Below are 21,920 nucleotides of genomic sequence, written 5' to 3'. Positions count from 1 at the left end.
TCACCAGGACAGAGACAGGGGTGGTGTCACAGAGACTGTATACACATACTACTGCTTCATGGTGCAGGACTCTCCAAGCAGACACGTCTGACTCTAGGGAGAAGAGCACAAGAAACATGAAAGATGACACAATCTCAAACATAACATATACATATTGTAACATGCTGGTATATAACAAATACCATCATAATGATTCAAGTGACAAATATTTTCTCCTGTTCTGCGTGTTGCTTTTGTCTTCAACTGTGTTTTTTGATTCTTATCTCCTTTAAAGTTAAAGTCAATGCATATAACTGTGCATGTATCAGTCACCAAAAAGTCCCTTGTCTTTATATCATCACCACCATCTGATCTGGTTCAAACTGTAAACCGGCTCATGACAACATCTTTCCTATAAAGCAAACTGAACTTAGCAGGCGCGCTACATTTTTCTGCAGGTATGTGAGAGATGGGGTCAGATCATTTTATTATTTGAATGGAAAATCATGACTATCGAAATTGCTGAAATGGAACCTTTTCTTCACAAAGAAAATATAATACACCAACCTGCACAGTTTCTTGCTAGTCGTCCTCAATTTCTCTAGTTAGCTAGCTAGTTACTTGCTGCAGGCAACTTCCTCATACTTTTCTGGATCGACGGTCTTGAGTTTAATGACTAGGCCTAACTAAGCAAATACCAAACATCTAATCATATCAACACCACTAGACGGCAGCATTGCCTTTAGTGCGCAAGTGAAACATCACAATCGGCAGCAATAAGGGCCTGGGCCGAAGACGCTGGAACCAAAAGCCTGCATTGCTGCCTGCTTGCCTACCAACATGCAGGTCACAACCGTAGTTAAAACCACATGATTATCCTCATGATAATCCTGCATGTAGTAGCACTTGGTCATAAGAGAAGCAAGAAATGCCTAGTTTGCAATATCCCTCCCTATCTGCATTCTGTTTGTTATTGCCCAAGACTGAAAGTGCTGTTGATAGTTAAATAGCAGGACGAAGAGTGAGTGTTTTTAATTGAGCTGGGCAGGTCATGGCCTCTTCATGCACATAGGGCCAAATTCAGACTTCAAATCAAAGTTTACTTGTCACTTACACAGATGAGCAGATGTTAAAGCAAGTGCAGTGAAATGCATGTGTTTTTATCTCAAGCAGTGCAGTCAATGTCTAACTGTACAATACTAATACACAAATATACCCTCCCAAGGAAGAATAAACAAGAAATTAAGAAACATCAGAACAAGCAATAACAAAACAAGAAATGCCAGAGTCCAGAATATAAATATGTGGTGTGTGTATAGACAATTTGGACAATATGTAAGTAGAAAAAAGGTATGTACAGCAGTAGTTATATAGGATGAGCTATGTCGAGAATGCAGTATGTACAGTGCATTTAGAAAGGATTCAGAACCCTTGACTTTTCAAGGGTTCTGAATCCCTTGAAAAGGGATTCAGAAGGGGGAAGGGTACCAAAACATTTCTGCAGAATTTAAGGTCCCCAAGAACACAGTGGCCTCCATCATTCTTAAATGGTAGAAGTTTGGAACCACCAAGACTCTTCCTAGAGCTGGCCGCCCAGCCAAACCCGATGGTGAACAAGAACCTGATGGTCACTATGACATAGCTCCAGAGTTCCTCTGTGGAGATGGGAGAACTTCCCAGAAGGACAGCCATCTCTGCAGCACTCCTCCAATCAGGCCTTTATGGTAGAGTGGCCAGACAGAAGCCACTCCTCAGTAAAAGGCAGATGACAGCCCACTTGGAGTTTGCCAAAAGGCACCTAAATGACTCATACCGTGAGAAACAAGATTCTCTAGTCTGATGAAACCAAGAATGAACTCTTTGGCCTGGATACCAAGCGTCACGTCTGGAGGAAACCTGGCACCATCCCTACAGTGAAGCATGGTGTTGGGGTAGGTTCCTTGTTCCTTGTCAGTCATTACCTAATTTGCACTCACTGTATATAGACTTTTGTTTTATTTTTTCTACCGTATTATTGACTGTATGTTTTGTTCATTCCATGTGTAACTCTGTGTTGTATGTGTCAAACTGCTATGCTTTATCTTGGCCAAGTCGCAGTTGCAAATGAGAACTTGTTCTCGACTAGCCTACCTGGTTAAATAAAGGTTAAATAAAAAATAAAAAAAATTGAAAATTGGCTTATTGGTGAAATCAGCAGTCAGACAATATCTTCTTTAAGTAAATCAATCAAACCTTTATTTATGCAATTGCAGACAGAAGTTGACGAAAACACAGCATGCATGTTTCAGAGTAAGTTCTGCAAAATAAAGGTCAAAGTTGCTTTAATATACTTGCAGTCGACCCCTAGTGGTGTAACTGCCTACCATTACACCTTCTACTCATGAGACCAAGCCCATGCATATACAGTTATACAAACTTGCAGGAGAAAACAATAGTCCAGTGTTTTCTAAGGGCTCAGCAGTAATTTTCCATTCATGTGTGGCTTACAGTGTGTCTGACTTGTCTCTTATCTATTTACTCCCCTGCAGGGGTCTGTGTCTATGTATCTCTTTAAGCCATAAGACGCTTTTCAACAGACATCCTATTTTGACTGCAATATGCTCAGACCGTTTCTATAAGAGGCCAAGACTAGAAAAGAACTGTGGAACAGTATTAAACCTCATAATGCATATATTGCTAATATGTGGTCCAAGACCCTATAAATGTAGTGGGGGAGGGTCTTATAGCCCTTCCCCTTCTATTAATACAACATAAGAATAATCAATTATTATAATACATTAATAATTTGGTGCAGCCCCTATCATGACCCCAAGGTGACCCCCATCAGCAGCATCATGCTGTGGGGATGGTTTTTCAGCGGCAGGGACTGGGAGACTAGTCAGGATCGAGGGAAAGATGAACGGCGCAAAGTACAGAGAGATCCTTGATGAAAACCTGCTCCAGAGCGCTCAGGACCTCAGACTGGGGCGAAGGTTCACCTTCCAACAGGACAATGACCCTAAGCACACAGCCAAGACAATGCAGGAGTGGCTTTGGGACAAGTCTCTGAATGTCCTTGAGTGGCCCAGTCAGAGCCCAGACTTGAACCTTGATTGAACATCTCTGGAGAGATCTGAAAATAGCTGTGCAGCAACGCTCCCCATTCAACCTGACAGAGCTTGAGAGGATCTGCAGAGAAGAATGGGAGAAACTCCCCAAATACAGGTGTGCAAAGCTTGTAGTGTCATACCCAAGAAGACTTGAATCTGTAATTGCTGCCAAAGGTGCTTCAACAAAGTACTGAGTAAAGAGTCTGAATACTTATGTAAATGTGATATTTCAGTTTTTAATTTTAATACATTTGCAATAAAATCTAAAACCCTGTTTTTTCTTTGTCATTATGGGGTATTGTGTGTAGATTGATGAGGGGGGAAAAACTATTGAATACATTTTAGAATAAGGTTGTAACAATATGTGGAAAATGTCAAGGGGTCTGAATACTTTCTGAATGCACTGTACATATATACTGAGTGATCAATTAGCTTAATTTCTCAGATCAAATAAAATGTCAACAAAATAATGTTGCAGGAATGCTAATTGTATCTTTTTCTAACTACAATAAACATTATGTGAACATTATTAATGTGAGCAGTGTTCAGTGACTCTATGTACATGGGGCAGCAGTCTCTAAGGTGCAAGGCAGGGTACCGGACGGAGGCCTGCTAGTGATGACTGTTCAACGGTCTGATGGCCTGGAGATAGGTGTTTTTCAGTCTGTCAGTCCCAGCTTTTATCAAATCAAAATAAAATGGTATTTGTCACATGCGCCGAATACAACAGGTGCAGACCTTACGGTGAAATGCTTACTTACAAGCCCTTAACCAACAATGCAGTTTTAAGAAAATACCTACAAAATGTAAGAGATAGATGGTAGCAGGGTGAACAGGCCGTGGATTGTGTGGCTGAGGTCCTTGATGATCTTCTTGGCCTTCCTGTGACATCGGGTGCTGTGGATGTCCTGGAGGGCAGTCAGTGTGCCCCTGGTGATGTGTTGGGCTGACTGCACCACTGGAGACCACTGCGGTTGCGGGTGGTGCCGTTTCTGTACCAGGCGGTGATACAGCCCGACAGAATGCTCTCTGGTGCATCTGTAGAAGTTTGTGACGGTCTTAGGGGCCAAGCAGAATTTCTTGACCCTCCTGAGGTTGAAGAGGCGCTGTTGCTGCTTCTTCACTGCGGTGTCAGTGTGGAGGGACCATTTCAGGTCCTCAGTTATATGCACGCAGAGGAACATCAAGCTTTTGACCCTCTCCACTGTGGCCCCATCTCTGCTGTCTCCTATGGTCCATGATCAGCTCCTTCATTTTGTTGACGTTGAGGGAAAGGTTATTTTCCTGGAACCACTCCGCCAGGGCTCTCACTTCCTCCCTGTAGGCTGTCTCATCGTTGTTGGTAATCAGGCCTCCCACTGTTGTTTCATCAGCAAACTTGATGACTGAGTTGGAGACGTGTGTAGCCACACAGTTATGGGGACAGGGAGTACAGGAGGGGGCTGAGCATTCACCCATGTGGGGTCTCCGTGTTGAGGATCAGCATGGTGGAGGTTTTATTGCCTACCTTCACAACCTGGGTTTGGCCGTCAAGACGTCTAGGACCCAGTTGCACAGGGAGGGGTTCAGACCCAGGGCCCTGAGCTTAGTAATGAGCTTGGAGGCACTATGGTGTTGAAAGCTGAGCTGTAGTCGATGAACATCTTTCTCCCATACGTATTCCTCTTGTCCAGGTGGGATAGGGCAGTGTGCTGTGCAATGGCGATTGTGTTGTCTGTGGATCTGTTGGGGCAGATAAGTAGATCTTGAGATAAGTAGATTCAACATCGACTTAAGTTAATACAATTTATTGGTACTTAAGCTATTCATATTATGAACGTTATCTGTGTGGAACAATTGGCTAATCAGATACGTCAATTAGCGCAGAATCGGGACAGTAAGCCTGTAGCCTGTAAGCTTGTTTATACTATTTGTAGGCTACAGTACGAAGAGTGAATTTGAACTGTAAGAGGCTCTGGATAAGAGCGTCTGCTAAATCAGTGGTTCCCAAACTGTGGGTCGGGACCCACTTGTGGGTCTTGGCAGGGGTCCAGGTGGGTCGCGGGATTACATTTTCTGTATAAAAAAAATGCAATACTTTTTGGGATGGAAAAACACTTTTAGTGTCAACTTCAATGACTAAAACCAAATAAAAAGTATTTTGAAAAGATAAAAGAACGTATATATATTTTTTAATAATAGCATCTAATCCCGCTGTCTCCTTGACGATTATGAAAAGTCAGATCCTCAGCGCCACCCAGCAGTTTCTCAACCCCTTTCACTTTGATTATCAGTCCAGCAGAGGAGTTGAAGATGCCTTTATTACTCTCCTCAACATAGTCTATCGACTTCTAGAGGGCGCCAAATTCCTTTTCAAGGTTCTGTTTGTTGGCCTTTTTTCTGCCTTCAATACAATTCAGCCTTACATTCAGGCACAGAGACTCATAAGGGACTTCTCCTTAGATGGGGGGCTGGTTTTCACAGCGGGTCAAGGTGGGTCCCCACGTGTCAGACAAACGCACCACCAACACAGGCTCCCCACAGGGATGTGTTTTGTCCCCACTCCTGTATATCTGTACACCAACAGTTGTAAGTTCCCATCCTGACAGACACCTCGCCATGTTCACTGAAGACATTGCCTTGATCAGCCTGCTGCATGATAACGAGGAACACCATGGCCTAGTCCTAAATGACTTTGTAGAGTGGTGTGATGAATCACACTTGGTCTTCAATACCAACAATACCAAAGATATGTGCATAGACTTCAGGAAGTGAACAATATAGATTGTAGAGGAATTCAAATATCTGGGTGTCCTCTTGCACAATAAGCTCCAGTGGAGTAAATGTGCAGACCTGATCTACAAAAAGGGCCAGAAGAGAGTGTATTTTCTCTAAAAGCTGGGATATTTTAATGTTGACTGTACTATACTGACTCTGTTTTACAAATCTTTCACTGAGAGCATTTTAACTTTTTGAATTTTTTTGTTGGTTTGGCAATGCCAGAAAAATATGCTGAGAAGGATTATCACCATAGTAAGCAAGGTACTTGGAGTCAAACAGACAGGCTTGGATGAGATCTTTAAGGTCAGGGCCTTCAGCAAGGCTCACAAAATAATTTTAGAGTCAGTAAGGTAATCTTTGAGAATTTACAATCCCCAAAGTAAAAGCTAGATAATCAGGCTCTCATTGATTTTGTTATAATATTTGAGCCTAAAGAACACAGCATTAGCTATGTAAAAATACGTAGAATTGCAGGAAATGAGATTAAAACTGCAACATTGTCTCTCAGCTCCATGGCAACTTTGTAGAATTGCAGAATATTAGCTTTAAAACTGAGCTGCCAAGATGAGGGCCTTAAATGTTCCAGCCCATGGCCCAGATAGAGTTCAGCCCATGGCCTTGCCCATCACTTACATCTCTTTTTTATCCAGAAAAAAACCCTGCTTTGTTACTAATAATTTCATAATTATACAGTCAATTTCTTAACATTGGTCACAAGAGCCCATACTCAAATCTGCATTCAGTTAGGCCTATATGTTTTGAAGAAGTGGATATTATTCATATATTTTTCTTGGTTTGTGTATGTTTTTTTTCCACTGCTCAACCCTCATTGTGGGTCGCGATTCAAAACCACCTCAATTGGTGGGTCACGAAGCAAGAAATGTGGGAACTCCTGTATAAATGACAAAAAAATGTAATGTTAATATTAAACCTAAACCTGAGGACCGTCGTTAAATAGATATGTTTTTTTGGGGCCTGACGACACATAGACTTGAATGAACATTTCTCGTCCAACAGGCCATTACTTCTTTCATTTTTTGGATGATTTGATTGTTTGGAACTTTGTCCGGAACCATGTTCAGAGTCTGAAAACCGTTCTGATTTAAATTTAAGCCCCAAAGGTTAAAAGGGTCAATTAATCAAGACAATCAAGAAATTGGTTCAATTACCTCAGAAGAAAATCCATCTTGGCGTCATCTTTTCTTCTCCACATCATCTAGAGAAGCCCTTTATAAACTAAATGTGTATGATTTGCACCTGATATCCATTCAGTGAGTTATTACATCTCATGTAACCTATTTCCTTAATATTAAATGCAGTCCATTTTGTGACCTTGTGGGGATACCATCAGTAGCAGTGGTGACCCGTCATTCAGGACCGGTGGGGCATTGCCACCTGTTTTGAGCCCCACCTGTTTAGCTAAAAAATACACACATACAAACATGGTCCTTTTTTTTGCTTTCTTGAGTAAAGCAGCTCCAAAATGCAAGTGTTTCAGCCTAGCTCAGTGTTTTCTGTGGTGGTGGGGCAGCCAGCAGAGGTTGGTAATTTTTTCTAGTTGCGTTGTGATTGGCTCAGTGGTCTGTCACTTATTGGGACACTACGGAGAGAGCTCGAAAATTCCAGCCCCTTGGGTGCTGCCATAGATTTACATTAAAAGTGCCCATCCAAGAAGGCTCAAGGTCATTGGCCACAGATAAAATAATGTCAAATCACGATATATCTACCGTAGCTTTGATTGGACTGATCATGTCAACATCATACTTTCAAAATCTTAGCTAGCAAGCTAGACAAGCAATCATCATCATGAATCAAGTCGACAATCTACTAGCAAATCCTTTTCAATCCTTGTCTGGACTTGGAGACTTTGAAGAGACCCCTGGTGGCATGTCTTGTGGGGTATGTATGGGTGTCTGAGCAGTGTGTTCGTTTTTTGAACAGACAGTTCTGTGTTTTCAACACGTCAATACTTCACACAAAGACAAGTAGTGATGTAGTCAATCTCTCTTCTACTTTGAGCCAGGAGAGATTGACATGCATGTTATTGATTTTAGCCTTCTGTGTACATTTAAGGGCCAGACGTGGCCACATTTTGAGGTTACTGTAACAATAAATATCTTCTTATGTAATCATAGAAAGCGTGCATGTTCAGGGTCGCAGGTCAGTGAAATCTTCACAATTTCTATAATAATCTGCACAGAATCTCAAATGACAGTGATCACTTGCGCCATGTACTTTAATGTAATCTCAACTAAATGCAATCCAGGTCAGTTGGCTGTGCTATTTGATCAAGCACAGTGATAACATATTAAGTTGTTGTTTGAATAAACAAAATATCTGACATCCCCATTTGAACTTTGGTGTGCTTTTAAATGGTTGAAAGTGCAGAGATAACACATTTAGTTGCCAACCAAACCAAAAATGGGACATTGATTTTCCATTGGAATTTGGTTGTGCTTCTAGATGGTTGAAAGCATAGTGATTGACAACACATTGGGAATTCAACAAACTTTTGGCTGTCTTTTTGAGTTAAGTGAAAATAGTTTGGAATCTCATTGATCAACGTATCCACCAAATATGACCCAATTCTCCACGTTGAAATGACATGGTGTGCCCAGTGGGAATCTCAATGTAAAAGGTTTGAAATGACATAGTTTTTGTCAAATATACTATTTCTGTTTGGGCTTCTTGCGGTCAATTTGTAGTGTGAAAATTATTTAGAATTATGTTCCCGCCTCCCCGACCATCTGCTTAAGAAAAAGTCAGCATGCGGCTGAATCGGGGCTACTTGGGCTTCCGCAGGTTAAATCAGAGGTCAGACAAGGTGCATGTGTACAAAAAACGAAATAGGTAAGCGTAAGTGGGATCGAAATGAGGACTCCGTGCTTGGGAAACAGTGGCAATTGTTAGCCTACTAAGAGAGGGCTATCCTGGATAAATAAATACATGAATGAATAAAATGATATGTTGAGGGTGAGTGAAGAAGCCTGGTTAGGTGGTGTAGTTAAGAGGAGGACAGTATGTGAAGGATGGATACCCTAGCTGCCAAACTGGCTCCCACAGATCTTATTTGCTAGATTAAAATCCCCCTGGATTGTTTGTTAGCAAGCATAGGGCAGTTAGTCAGGTGCTGCTAACTCCGCTGAGCCAGCTGGACGTCAGGCTGAATGTTCGGCCTCATTACTTTACCTGACCAGAGGTGCCAGAGGTAGTTGATGCCAAAAAGCCAGGCCAAAAACAACCATGTAAGGTTACATAAACATGGGAAAATACAAAACTTCATTGCATTTATAAAGGGATTCTAAGTAGTTTAGAAATGGATAATTATTCATTATAGATTTAGTTTATGTGATGGCCCTGAGGAAGGAATGGGATTGACAGTCAAATTGCTAATATAATACCAAATAAATAGGATCAATTATTGTCAACACTGGCGGTTCAGCAATGGAACGATGTGTGCACAGATGTGATAAAATACACAGTAGGCCTGGCTAAAATTAAGAAGGTAAGTAAAAATCAAAGCACGCATGGATATAATAAAATTACAGGTAATTAAATACGATTTTTACTGCGTTGAAATTACACTAAAACAATTTGTATAGAGAAGATAGGCCTATTCTTATTTGTGATTGTGTTAAAATTGCCTGAATGTTATGAGTAGTTAAGGACATTTTTGGTTAAATGTTTGGGGATCTTCAAGATTCTGCAGTATTACAAAATGACAATGTATGCATACCTAACCTAATTTCTTTCATGCTTTCCACAGCAGCCTGTGCTGGTGAAAGAAAAATAATCACCATGTCAATGTCACTGGGCTACAGAGTCTGCCTCCAACATAGCAACTAGCTGCTGGTTGGCTGCCAGTTAGTGAGCTATCGCCATTTCATTGGTGGACCAGGCTGATGTGGAACGGGAGAGGCAGACGGAGACAGAGGGAAGAGGGCCGTCATTGGCTGTGGAAACCTGAAGGAGAATAGCTCAATTGCCAATGCCTGAGAGCAGGTTTGATGGTGTATTTTAGGTGTGACTATAAAGGTAATTCATTCTCCAGCCCTCCTTGCTCAGAAGTTTTTTCAAAGGACGGATGATGATAGTAAGACAGCAATGGATGGCATAGACGAAATGGTGGCAGGTAGCCTAGCTGTTAAGAGCGTTGGGCCAGTAACCAACTCCCTGAGTTGACTTGGTGAAAGATCAAGCAATGTCCCCTTGAGCAAGGCACTTAAACCTAATTGCTCTGGATAAGAGTGTCTGCTAAATTACAACATTTTTAATATATACTGAACAAAATATTAGGGCGACATGTAAAGTACTGGTGCCATGTTTTATGTGGTGAAATAAAATATCCTAGAAATTTTCCACATGCAAAAAAAGCTTATTTCTATCAAATTTTGTGCACAAATTTGTTTACATCCTTGTTATTATTTATCCTTTGCCATGATAATCCATCCACCTGACAGGTGTGGCATATCAAGAATCTTATTAAACAGCATGATCATTACAAAGGTGCACCTTATGCTGGGAACAATAAAAGGCCACTCTAAAATGTGCAGTTTTGTCACACAACACAATGCCACAGATGTCTCAAGTTTTGAGGGAGCATGCAGTTGGCATGCTGACTGCAGGAATGTCCACCAGAGCTGTTGCCAGAGAATGTAATGTTCCTTTCTCTACCATAAACTGCCTTTGGCAGCACGTCTAACCGGCCTCACAGACCACGTGTAACCACGCCAGCCTAAGACCTCCACATCCTGCTTCTTCACCTGCGGGATTGTCTGAGACCAGTCACCCGGACAGCTGATGAAACTGAGGAGTATTTCTGTCTGTAATAAAGCCCTTTTGTGGGGAAAACTCATTCTGATTGGCTGGACCTGGCTCCCCGGTGGGTGGGCCTGGATCCCAAGTGGGTGGGCCCTTCCAGGCCCTTCCAGGCCCACCCATGGCTGCGTCCCTGCCCAGTCATGTGAAATCCATAGATTAGGGCCTAATTTATTTATTTCAATTGAATGATTTTCTTATATGAACTGTAACTCAGTAAAATTATTGAAATTGTTGCATGTTGCATTTATATTTTTGTTCAGTATATAAAACAGTATGAATATCAATGGAAGAATGTACATCTGCAAATATTACCATGAGAGAAAGTGATGAGGGTTATGGTGGAGACAGTTTCAGGTCAAGTCAGTCAGAGAGTTCAAACCAGCTAATAGGACAAAGGTTAAGTTGGAGGTGTAATCAGAGCTGCTATTCTGTCACTTTCAGTGTTGCAGTGCAAAGTAAACCTGTGCAATCTTCTGTGAATTGCCTACTGTCCATTTTCTAATCAGGAACAGACACTGACACACACACACCCTGGTAGTGAGTCAGCAGCTCACAGACGCCACTGCATCTGGTCCATCCATCCAGCCAAGAAGGCTGTCCTCTCCTCTCTATGCTGCTGACTGACACAGTTTTCAGTGTATAATCCTTGGTCTGGACCTGAGAGGATCCCCCCAGAATATCTGTTTCTGTCCTCAGGGGCATCATGCTCCCATTATGTTAGAGGGGGCACGAAGTATGTGAGGATGGGGGGGGCGGTGGTCCGGAGGGGAGCTGTTCCGCTTCCATAAGTCTCAGAATTTAGCATTTTTCAAACACCTGAAACCACTTTTCCTTGCAATCTAGAGCCATAATCATTATACTTAATTGTATGTAAAAGAAATTACAAATAATAATAATATATATATATATATATATATCAGTACAAGTCAAAAGTTTGGACACAACTACTCATTCAAAGGTTTTTCTTTATTTTTGACTATTTTCTACATTGTAGTAACCAAAAAAGTGTTAAACAAATGTGAGATTCTTCATTTGACAGCTTTGCACACTCTTGGCATTCTCTCAACCAGCTTCATGAGGTAGTCTCCTGGAATGCATTTCAATTAAAAGGTGTGCCTTGTTAAAAGTTAATTTGTGGAATTTCTTTCCTTCTTAATGAGTTTGAGTCAATCAGTTGTATTGTGACAAGGTAGGAGTGGTATACAGCCCTATTTGGTAAAAGACCAAGTCCATATTATGGCAAGAACAGGTCAAATAAGCAAAGAGAAAGGACATGCCAAATATTTTCAGTCTCCTGAGGGGAAAAGGTGTTGTTGTGCCCTCTTCACGACTGTCTTGGTGTGTTTGGATCATGATATTTTGTTGGTGATGTGGACACATAGACTGACCAGATTAATCCAGGTGAAAGCGTTGATCCCTTATTGATGTCACTTGTTAAATCCACTTCAATCAGTGTAGATGAAGGGGAGGAGACAGGTTAAATAAGGATTTTTAAGCCTTGAGACATGAATTGTGTATGTGTGCCATTCAAAGGGTGAATGGGCAAGACAAAATATTTAAGTTTCTTTGAACGGGGTATGGTAGTAGGTACAAGGCCCATCAGTTTGAGTGTGTCAAGAACTGCAACGTGGCTGGGTTTTTCATGCTCAACAGTTTCCTGTGTGAATCAAGAATGGTCCACCACCCAAAGGACATCCAGCCAACTTGACACAACTATGGGAAGCATTGGAGTCAACATGGGCCAGCATCCCTGTGGAACGCTTTCGACACCTTGTAGAGTCCATACCCCAATGAATTTAGGCTGTTATGAAGGAAATAGGGGTGCAACTCAATATTTGGAAGGTGTTCCTAATGAGTGAAGAAGAAAAGTAAGACCAGGTGGGACCATTCTAGCCAATGAGAGGGCAGATACGCGTGTGAATGACGGCACAACAAAGTCCAGAGTGCCACGTGCATCTACTTATTTCAGTACATTTGTAACAGCCTAAACCTTCCGAAACTTCTATTCGATGAAATAAGCCTTAAGTAATTCGACACTCTCTCATAGAACGCCATATAAAAAGGGGTTTATCTCACGCGGACAGATTTTGGGAGTAAATCCTCTCGCTTCGCGTCTTCCACTGATATAAAAAATATAAACCCTGGATTGCTGATGCTATGTATCGGCCAATGAAAGGCTTTGAAGCCACTGGTTGGTCATATTGGCACTCCCCAGAAGAAGCAGTCCTCCATAGGAATGAATGGAATTCTACAGTATTTCCATGAAATGTTTCAAGGACATAATGACATGTATTTAAGTATTTTTTTGTTGTAATTATACTGTAAGGAAAATGCTGACAATGTAATTCAAAAGTATGCATTAAGGTGTCTGTCGTAGAATAAACAGCAAAAACAAATGTAGACATTAATACATTCCAAAATATTTTTTACAAAGGTGGGGGAGTTCCAAGATGGAGGCGTGGTGGCTTCAAAATAGCGGCCCTTGTTCAGTCATCTAGTATATACTGCATATCAATTATTGGGTCCTACACTAACAGACCTGAGGTCCTGGGAATAGAGATTGCCAATTGGCTAATAAGATAACGATTGTCCCTATGTCCCTTCTCACTCTCATCACACCAGGATTTTATAGAGGGGTGAAAGGATGTCCTGAGGCTGGGGTGATGATCTGTCCCTAAGCAGCTGCTCAGGTGAGAGATTTCACTGGTTTCAGGTGTTGCATGCATAGAAGGATTGGCAGCACCATTTAAAGGCATAGTGAAGTCTTCATAAATCCTTCATAAATAGAAAATGTATTGTCATTGGTTGGTTGCATAAATAAACACTTGGAAGAAGTGGAACAAGGACAACACAAGTTCAAAAAACCCTCATCAGTTTATTGTCTTTCAGCAAGAAAAGGTTTTAATAATCTCATATTGCTTAACGTCGCCCAAGGAGTTTCCTCAATCCTCCCGTCAAGTTTTTAAGAGAGACTAAAACACCTTCCATCGAACCAACCACAAAAACAAGTTTTACAGTATCTCAATAGAGTGTCTATTGTCCTCAAACTTGACAAATGTGCCAAGAACAACATGGATTCCTTTCCTCTTAAGCTATGTAGGCCTATATGTCATGAGGAAACATTCAATGCCTGTATTGAGCAATGCCACAGTTCAAGTAATAGAGACAGAATTAACACTTCCGCACCTCTGGCAGTTCACACAAAAACGTTCTTAAAAGGTCTCATCATCAGATGAATAACGCCACCAATCAAGAGTTAGTGCATTTCTATGGCAAATGCTGATGACCCCCGATAATCGTAATCATTCAATTCTAACATTACAAATACTGTTGGATTGCACTTTCCTCAAGCTTTCATCTTCTGTGGCATATTTCAGAAAAAATATATATCTAAAAATACAAAAAGCTTATACTTTGAGTAACAGAATATAACGTACAGTCCATTTATGTTTTGATCAAGCACATGTGTGGTGTGTTTTTCCCCCCATCACCATAAACTGAATTTTCTGGTCGGGACACATATTTTCTCACTAATAACAAGTGCTTTGGTTATTGGGTACAATATGTAGAATGTTGTTCTAAGAATATATTGAAAATTGTTTATGCTACATTCAGTACAGTAGATATCAACTGGTAACTGGGTTATAATTTCACAACAGAAAAAAATCAGCGCTACATCAGTTCCTATAGGTGCATGACTACGTACTCAAATACTCAGAACGAGTTTGGTACGTACCACAGCTAGCTATGCCACCGAGTCAGCCATCTTGTTTTTCTGCACCATTATATTCTAAACCCACTTTAATGATCTGCCATGCATGGACATCACACCAATTAACACGTATTTGAAAATAAATCGAAAATTCCAAGGTATTGGGTGTATTACGGTCTCATTTTATATTAGCACCAGTTCTTTGTGTTGTCAAAATGGGGCCCTGGAAGTCCAAATAAAAAAGAGCACCTGACAAATATAAACATTTTATGATATAGTACATGTAGTCAGTCATCCACTGGATGACCAGGCCCACTAATGAAAACAAATAGTATCCCATAAAAGAAAAGGTGAAAAATGGGTAAAAAAAAACAACTAAAAAACAAACCAACAACAATAGCAAACAGAATCTTATAAAAAAAACAAAGTCCCAGCTGACATTCAAGTTCCGGTCAAAGTTCCAATCAAGTGAAATCACATTCACAAATCTGTTGGAATCATCCTAGTGCAAATCCGTAGAATAGCTTCAGTACGCAAACACGTCCGCCCCCTCAAGTTGCTTCACTAAGCAAACACATCTGCCCTCAAGTTGCTTCAGTACGCAAGCATATCCGCCCTCAAGTTGTCCTACTAGGATAGCTACAGAACGCAAACAGGTCCCACATCCGTCTAGTCTACATCTCTGGAGCGGCTGCAGGGAGTCCAGCGGGTAGTTTAGTAGAAGTCTGTAGAAGATGGTGTTCCTCTGTCTTTAGTAGCAGGCAATCCTCTGTGGCTGTGCGGGGCGAAGCTGACGAGACAGGGGTGACGTGGACGGGGTGCACCAGCCGGACGTCCAAGGCCTGGTTGTGCTGTGCCAGGGAGTTGAGGCGGTAGTGCAGAACGAGCTCCTTCAGAGAGCAGTGGAGGTCGTAGGGCTCAGCGAAGCCGTAACCACGTGGCGTGCTGTAGATCATGCAATGCTTTACTTCTTCATTCACACTGAAAGGTTACAATAGAAAGATATGTTAGTACCAGTGTAGCAGCCCCTAAGCTTTGAAACATGCATCAAAGTGAAGTAACTGCTTTACAAGAGCCTATAAAGTAGAGCCATCTCATACGGTATAGGAGTATTCACATATTTTTCTTAATCTCCTTTCCTTCATGACTATTTACATAATGTTCATTTCTCGCAGGAAGAGAACACTCACACTACGGAGCAGGCGTAGCAGCCCTGCTTGCTGCTCTCTCGGATCAGGAAGGTTCCGGTGGGTTTGCCCATCAGCATCTCCTCAGCCTGCGTCCTGCTCAGCTCTCCCACGAACCAGGTCCCCTCATCATGGTGCGCCAGCCTCTCCCGTTCCCCCTTCAACACATAGGTGCTGCACACACACCAGGGAGGGCATTGTTAAAACCTTTCATTGATAACAATCATTCATAAATAGTGAGCATACTATTAAAAAAAAGGTGTATTTAATCATTTCTAAACATGTATATGCACCACAAGCATTTCTAAGCAAAAACGAAGTACAATTATGAAGTATTATAAGAATTTACAGGTCTATACTATGAAATACTTACTCGTCACTGCTATCGTCTTGGATCCCCAGCCAATCGTTAATGCGTTTCTGTCGCACACCTTTGTGATTCAGCCAACTGAAAAACCAAAGGGACCAAAAATGAATGTCTGTGCCAACCCACTGGGCTGTGCCAACACATCATTTCAATGTCTAGTTTTGATTACATTTTAGTTCAATTGTCAACTAACGTGAATTCAACATGAAATCAACAAAACATTTCACCATGTCATTGGATTTAGGTTAAAGGTTTGGTGAAAAAAATACAAAATTCCCTTATGTTGATTCAACGTCATCACATATATATTTTTTGTTGAAATGACGTGGAAACAATGTTGATTCAATTACTTTTTGCCCAGTGGGAAGGGATTGAAAAAAGCTACTTTTCATTAACAGTGATTGGAATAAAATTGAATAAAACAGAATAGAAGTATTTTAACTTACTTGAAGTACTGGTCCCTGATGTTGCGTAGCTCTATGAGGTCAGGCCTGAGGCTGTTGATCCTCCTGTCTGTCTCTCTATAGTCCTGGACCTGGGACCTCAAGTCCTGCTCCAGGTGGACCTTACTGTTGTAGATCTCCCCCAGCCGAGACTTCAGCTTCTCATAGTTCATCAGGAAGCTGGAAGGGCAAATGTCAATGGTCATAAGAGGTCAAAAGATGGGTCATGGGTCACGCCACTGAGCTGAAACATAGCTGCATGCATGTTGGAAGGAGGAAACAACAAAGAGACATCTATCTATCCACACTATAAGCATATGTGGAGACTCCATGTGGAGAGACGTAGCGATGTCGTTGCCTTAGTTTGCCAGACTCACCTCTCCAGGTCCTTCTCTGTTCCCTCAGATCGACTGCTCCTCTCACACTCCTCCCCGTAACGCTCCTGCTCACGACACTGCTCCTCGAAGATCAGCATGGTCTCATTGAAGGCATCTATCGCTGTTCTCTTCATCTGGATCTCCTGTGAGGTTTTACTGTAGGCCTCGTATAGACGGTCAAATTCTTGACTCTTCTCCTGATACTGACTGTGGTACTCCTGGAGCTTCCTCCCGGCCACGTCAACACTGTCCTCTTCCACCAGCTCATCCTGGGTACAGACAGGCAGACATATGTAATACAGCAGACAACTAATTACTTGTCTGTGTATGATGATTATCTTCCATTTACTTAGGAAACCAAAGGCAAATTTCACTCCCTCACAAATTTCCATCTCAAAATGGACACAAACATTCTGGAGACTGAGGGTAGATGAGAGGTGTGGGTGGGTGTCTCCTGCCTACCTGTTGGAAGCGGGATACGGGGTGTGTGAGCATGACGTCAAGCACAGCGTTGTACTCCACCAGAGGATGGTGCTGGTAGTGCCAGATGAGCTCCACCACGGAGCTGAAGGTCAGGGGCTCTGAGAATCCGTACTTCCCCTCACGGTGGTAGATCTTTATCAACTTGCTGTGGCCGTCTTTCCTCAGCGTTAGCGTGAAGTCTCCTTGTGTCTTAGTGGAAGCGTCACGAACTAGGAAGGAACCGTCAGGTGTGTTGCAGAGCTTCTCGTTGACTTCCTCCCTGGAAATGTCTCCCCAGTACCACTCGGCATCTTGAAGGGGAAAGACTGGGGCTTCCCTGAGGCAGTTGTGGCCCATGGAGGAGGTCATGGGCTTTGTTGACCTAGGAGGGAGAGCTGAGAGAGAAAGAGAGCGATCAGGATGACAGTTTCCTGAGATAATGATTAGTTTGAGAGGAAGTGATATAACTGCAAACATAAACTGTCACCTCACTATCACCACAGGCAGACCCACAGCTGTTTAAATGAATAATCCCCCACACAACAAAACAACCCCCCCCCCCCCCCCTCCCCACATACACTCTTTGCAAGCTTGTCAAATCTCCAGACATGCCTAGGCATGTCCAACATAGGTTCACTCACAAAGTTGGCTTTTAGTATTTCTTCTTGCAGGGGAAATAGATTTCACACATTTGTCAACAAGTCTGAAAAACCAACAAAGAAGCTAATGCAACCAAATGTAAATGCTGCAAATTCAGCACATTTTTTCTCTGTCAGTAAAGTGCAAATGTAGGCATAACTTCAGACAGGGTCAATTTTACATCCCCTGGTTGTCTTGTGTCCAAATTCTGCAACTGCCCCAAAACCATCCATTTTCTGGAAGGACACTAAAGTTATGATCCTCTATAAAACTATTATATTTTTCTTTACCGCAGGACTTTCAAAACCCTCTTAGCTTTTCCATATTGAGGTGAAGGACGATATTTGCATTATGTTTCACTACAGGGCAAAAGTGCATTTTAGGAACCTGTAGCAGCAAAAGCTGAAAGCCTGGATTCCTAAACTGTATGACTTGTGACTGTACCCCAAGCCCTCATTCCAGAGGGTGTCATGAAGTAAAGTAATACACAAATACAGTATATGAAGAATAGACTTCGTAAAAGCCCAGATATAAATATCATATTCTCTTTATTTTAATTCAAGAAGCATTGGAAATTGTCCCTCTTTCTTTTGACACCAGCCAGTTCTAAACAGGCTATGGCTATGTCATTCACTGTAATCCCATGGAGACAGCTGAATTTAAAAAAATGACAATATGTGATAATAATAAATGCAATATCACATCAAGTAGCATACAGCCATCCATTGGCAGTTTCAAAGTAAGTCATGCGACAAGTTGCCTAGTCTGGTCTGGTAGGCTTTCAGTGGTTGCGCACGAATTAACTACAGTAGACTAGAGAAAAGGGGGAACAAAGCAGTCATTTCATGCGGCATTTCTTCTCCACTCAACATTGTTTACGCGCTGGTAAAACGCGTTATTATAACATAATAATATGTTAGAGAGAATTTCATCAACCTATGACCCAAAATACCATGTTTAATTTTGATATATATCGTTGGAAAGACAAAGCAAGACTGAGAATGAGCGAATCCACCGCGTCAACGACAAAAGTATTACGTAATTGCCAAGCAGCGAATTGCGCTATGCATGCCTGGGCAAAACACATGGGGGGGTGGGGGCAACACCTGTGTGTGCACAACTGGCCATATGTCAACTTTCTATCATAAGCGGTTAATAAAATGTGATAGGCATTTTAATAGAATACAGATCCAATAAATACCTGGAGGTGCCTGATCCATTTCGACGTAGAATAGGATTTAAGAGGGATAAAACATCCCGTTCCAAACGTTTCAATTCCTAATCGTTTTGTGGGATACCTTTCCCTTTCTCACGATGCGTGAAAAATACAACTTTCTCTTGCACCAGAGTGAAAGGATCACAATGGCGATTCGTTTTAGGAGCCTATGCGTCCTACTTCAGATTAGACAGTTCAGTAGCAGAATTATTAATGAGTCCAGTTTGTGAGAATATCTTCAACGCCAAACTCGTAATTCGTTCAATACATTTAATCGCAAAAGCAGTTCTGCCAAAAAATGAAGATTGTCATTTCCAGCAACGTCTCTCATTAACGCCGATCGGCTCCGCTCCAAACTTCGTCGCAGAGGCAGCGGTCAAGAGATTTTAAAGGGATCTGCAACATCATCTTGGGAGAAACCACCCGTTTTAGAGGGAGAGCTGTCGTCACAAGACGGATTGCTTAATGTAGACAGACTGAAAATACATTTCTGATGTAAATCTGAAATAGTATCGTGTTGTCTTGTATTGTATTAATTGTAGCCTATACCTGAATGCAGCTTTTATAGACATACGATTATTGGTGAGGGATTTGTTTAATAACCGTTCACGTACACCCCCAAATGAAAAGTGGTACATTCCTTGCTTCATCGTTTCATTCAAGGCTCTCAATGCAAGGTAACTGTAACTGCGATTAATTCGACGACACATGAGATATGATTATAACTAGCGAAGACACAACGATACATTGTTTATTTTTAATAATAATAAAGATAAGCACCGTAGTGCCTAGTAGCCCTTTACACTCGTACTCGCCTGTCATCGATGACTATTTTTTATTTATTTATATATAAATCATGTTGACGGTAACCCTGCAAAAAGTCATTCATAAACCTTTTTAATTATCCATTTGCATTAGAAAGCTAAGTATTTGTTTCTTGGGCTTCAAGAATGTGACTGCTCAAAGTGCTTTAGGCCTTGAAAAATAAATAATTGAACTGATTGAAAGTAAGGGGATATCCGTGAACAAATGCCGTGGTCAAGGCTAGGACTGCGCCAGCGCAATGAGTGGAGCTTACTCAGGTGTTCAAACGCGCATATCAGTCCCAGAGCCTAATACTTCTCGGGTAGTTCTTTATGAGTTTTAGAGCTCTATTAAATTCCGCGATATAAATGTAAAGGTAGTTTCCGATTGAGACGAAATATGGAGCGTTTACCGTGAATGCAGTCTCCGCTAAAGCAGGAACATTCCTTTTACATTTCAATCATTCTTAAAAGCTAAACTTCCGTAGTGCGGATTGAATAGAGCCCTTAGTTTAGAAAACGATATCTCCACAGAAGACAGTTACAGGGATGGTTAAAAACAACATGCTTACAGTAGCAACATCAGGGAAACTGGGCAGAAGGGAGTGGTGCTTTAAATAGGCCTACAGCAGTACTGAAACATCTTTAATTGAGTCTTTCACATTTTCCTTAATTGCCGGCCTCAAAACGTGACAGAAAGAGATTAACTGTATAGGAAGCCATGGGACAGGTCTTCTGGATACTGGACAGGCAATACATTGGCAGATGCAAACAGATTATCATCATTAGCGGACAACAGTACTTGAGGGCTCAAACAAAAAAAGCAGTTTGCGATTTTGTTCATTCTGATGAACCGTAGTTTGAATTATGTGGTTGCAATATCAACAGTTCCTTATCTCTGGTATATCTGGCATGCATCATTCAAGACTAAGTTTAAATTGTGTGCAGCACAATGGACATATACCCTAATGCACAATGTCTCAGGAAAGTCTGGGTTGTCAATAATAAGTTTCATGAATGCCAAGGGAAGCCAGGCTTTCCCCCCAAAATTAGCAATAACATTATTTTTTAATTTTTTTTATTTAGCTTTCGTCTCTGTGTTTCATAAATTTCCTTCAATTCGCAAGATACTGAATGTATCTCACCGGAGAAAGCATCCAAGTGAGCGAAAACAGCGCCCCTCTGTCTCTGTTTGTGTAGCCCATCTATGCTGTCTGGTCAAAAAGAGTATGGCATTGTTGCCTCCCATAGCATTGAATGCAAGGGAAGCCAGCAAACATTTGGCCTCCCTTGATCATTTTTAAAATAATAATATCCAATCAGCGCTGCGCTAAACTGAGTGAGCTCAGCTGTGAATGGTCCTGGCGCACCATAAAAAAGGGTCAAGGAATGCCAGTTCGAATTTGGCTTCACACCAATCACATCACAAATGTCATTGACAGAAAACTTGAATTGTTGTATCTCGTTGTGTCGTTGTCCTCCAGTGGCTAGCTAGCTAAAATTAGCCATGGATGGAGATAGGGATTTTGACTTGTGGTTTTACTTAATTCTCCATACTGGCCAATAATTATATCCAACCATAAATTCATACATTGTGCTCCTGGCCTGAAAGGATGGAAGTTCAACATGTAGCTAGATGTAGTAACTTTAGGCTTATGTTAACTAGCTGGCCTGGCGCATTGGTTGCCCATGAAAGGAAGTTAGGCTAGTGAGCAAGCATTTTAGCCAGGTAGCCTAGGACAATAAAAACTAAAAGCATGTAAGACAGTGTAATAGACCGTTTAGGCAATATGAAAGACGAGGATGTCATTGGCGTATGGTGAGTAAAAAAAAAATCTATTTGCACACACACACACACACACACACACACACACACACACACACACACACACACACACACACACACACACACACACACACACACACACACACACACACACACACACATAAATCAGTTCCATGGACAGCCACATCCTATTTAACTTAAGGTGATTGGACTAAATCATAGTGGAGGCAGCGCCTGTTTTCTTTGTGACTTGCGGTAACTTTCCATGTTTCTAAGTCA

At 41.6% G+C, this 21,920-nt stretch overlaps 1 protein-coding gene across 1 annotated transcript; it reads right to left on the bottom strand.

Moving 5' to 3' along the window:
• Positions 1-13,504: 13,504 nt before the first annotated feature.
• Positions 13,505-19,434, bottom strand: LOC106600405 (phosphatidylinositol 3-kinase regulatory subunit gamma). The gene is made up of 7 exons (XM_014191720.2): positions 19,038-19,434; positions 17,198-17,592; positions 16,736-17,004; positions 16,362-16,538; positions 15,922-15,996; positions 15,552-15,722; positions 13,505-15,342 (listed from the first exon to the last, which is right to left on the bottom strand). The coding sequence occupies exons 1-7, from the start codon at positions 19,054-19,056 to the stop codon at positions 15,036-15,038; spliced, it is 1,413 nt and encodes a 470-aa protein (XP_014047195.2). The 5' UTR covers positions 19,057-19,434; the 3' UTR covers positions 13,505-15,035.
• Positions 19,435-21,920: the final 2,486 nt, after the last annotated feature.

Source organism: Salmo salar, chromosome ssa03 (assembly GCF_905237065.1).
Source record: "Salmo salar chromosome ssa03, Ssal_v3.1, whole genome shotgun sequence".
In the NCBI taxonomy this organism is placed as follows: domain Eukaryota; kingdom Metazoa; phylum Chordata; class Actinopteri; order Salmoniformes; family Salmonidae; genus Salmo; species Salmo salar.
This window is presented reverse-complemented; position numbering and strand designations above follow the sequence as displayed.

Excerpts from the sequence above, each read along its gene's own strand:
- LOC106600405 (XM_014191720.2), bottom strand. Across the intron at positions 15,723-15,921 it reads CAAGACGATAGCAGTGACGA|CACCTATGTGTTGAAGGGGG; the intron begins GTAAGTATTTCA and ends GTGTGTGTGCAG. Across the intron at positions 15,343-15,551 it reads TGCTACGCCTGCTCCGTAGT|TGTGAATGAAGAAGTAAAGC; the intron begins GTGAGTGTTCTC and ends GTAACCTTTCAG.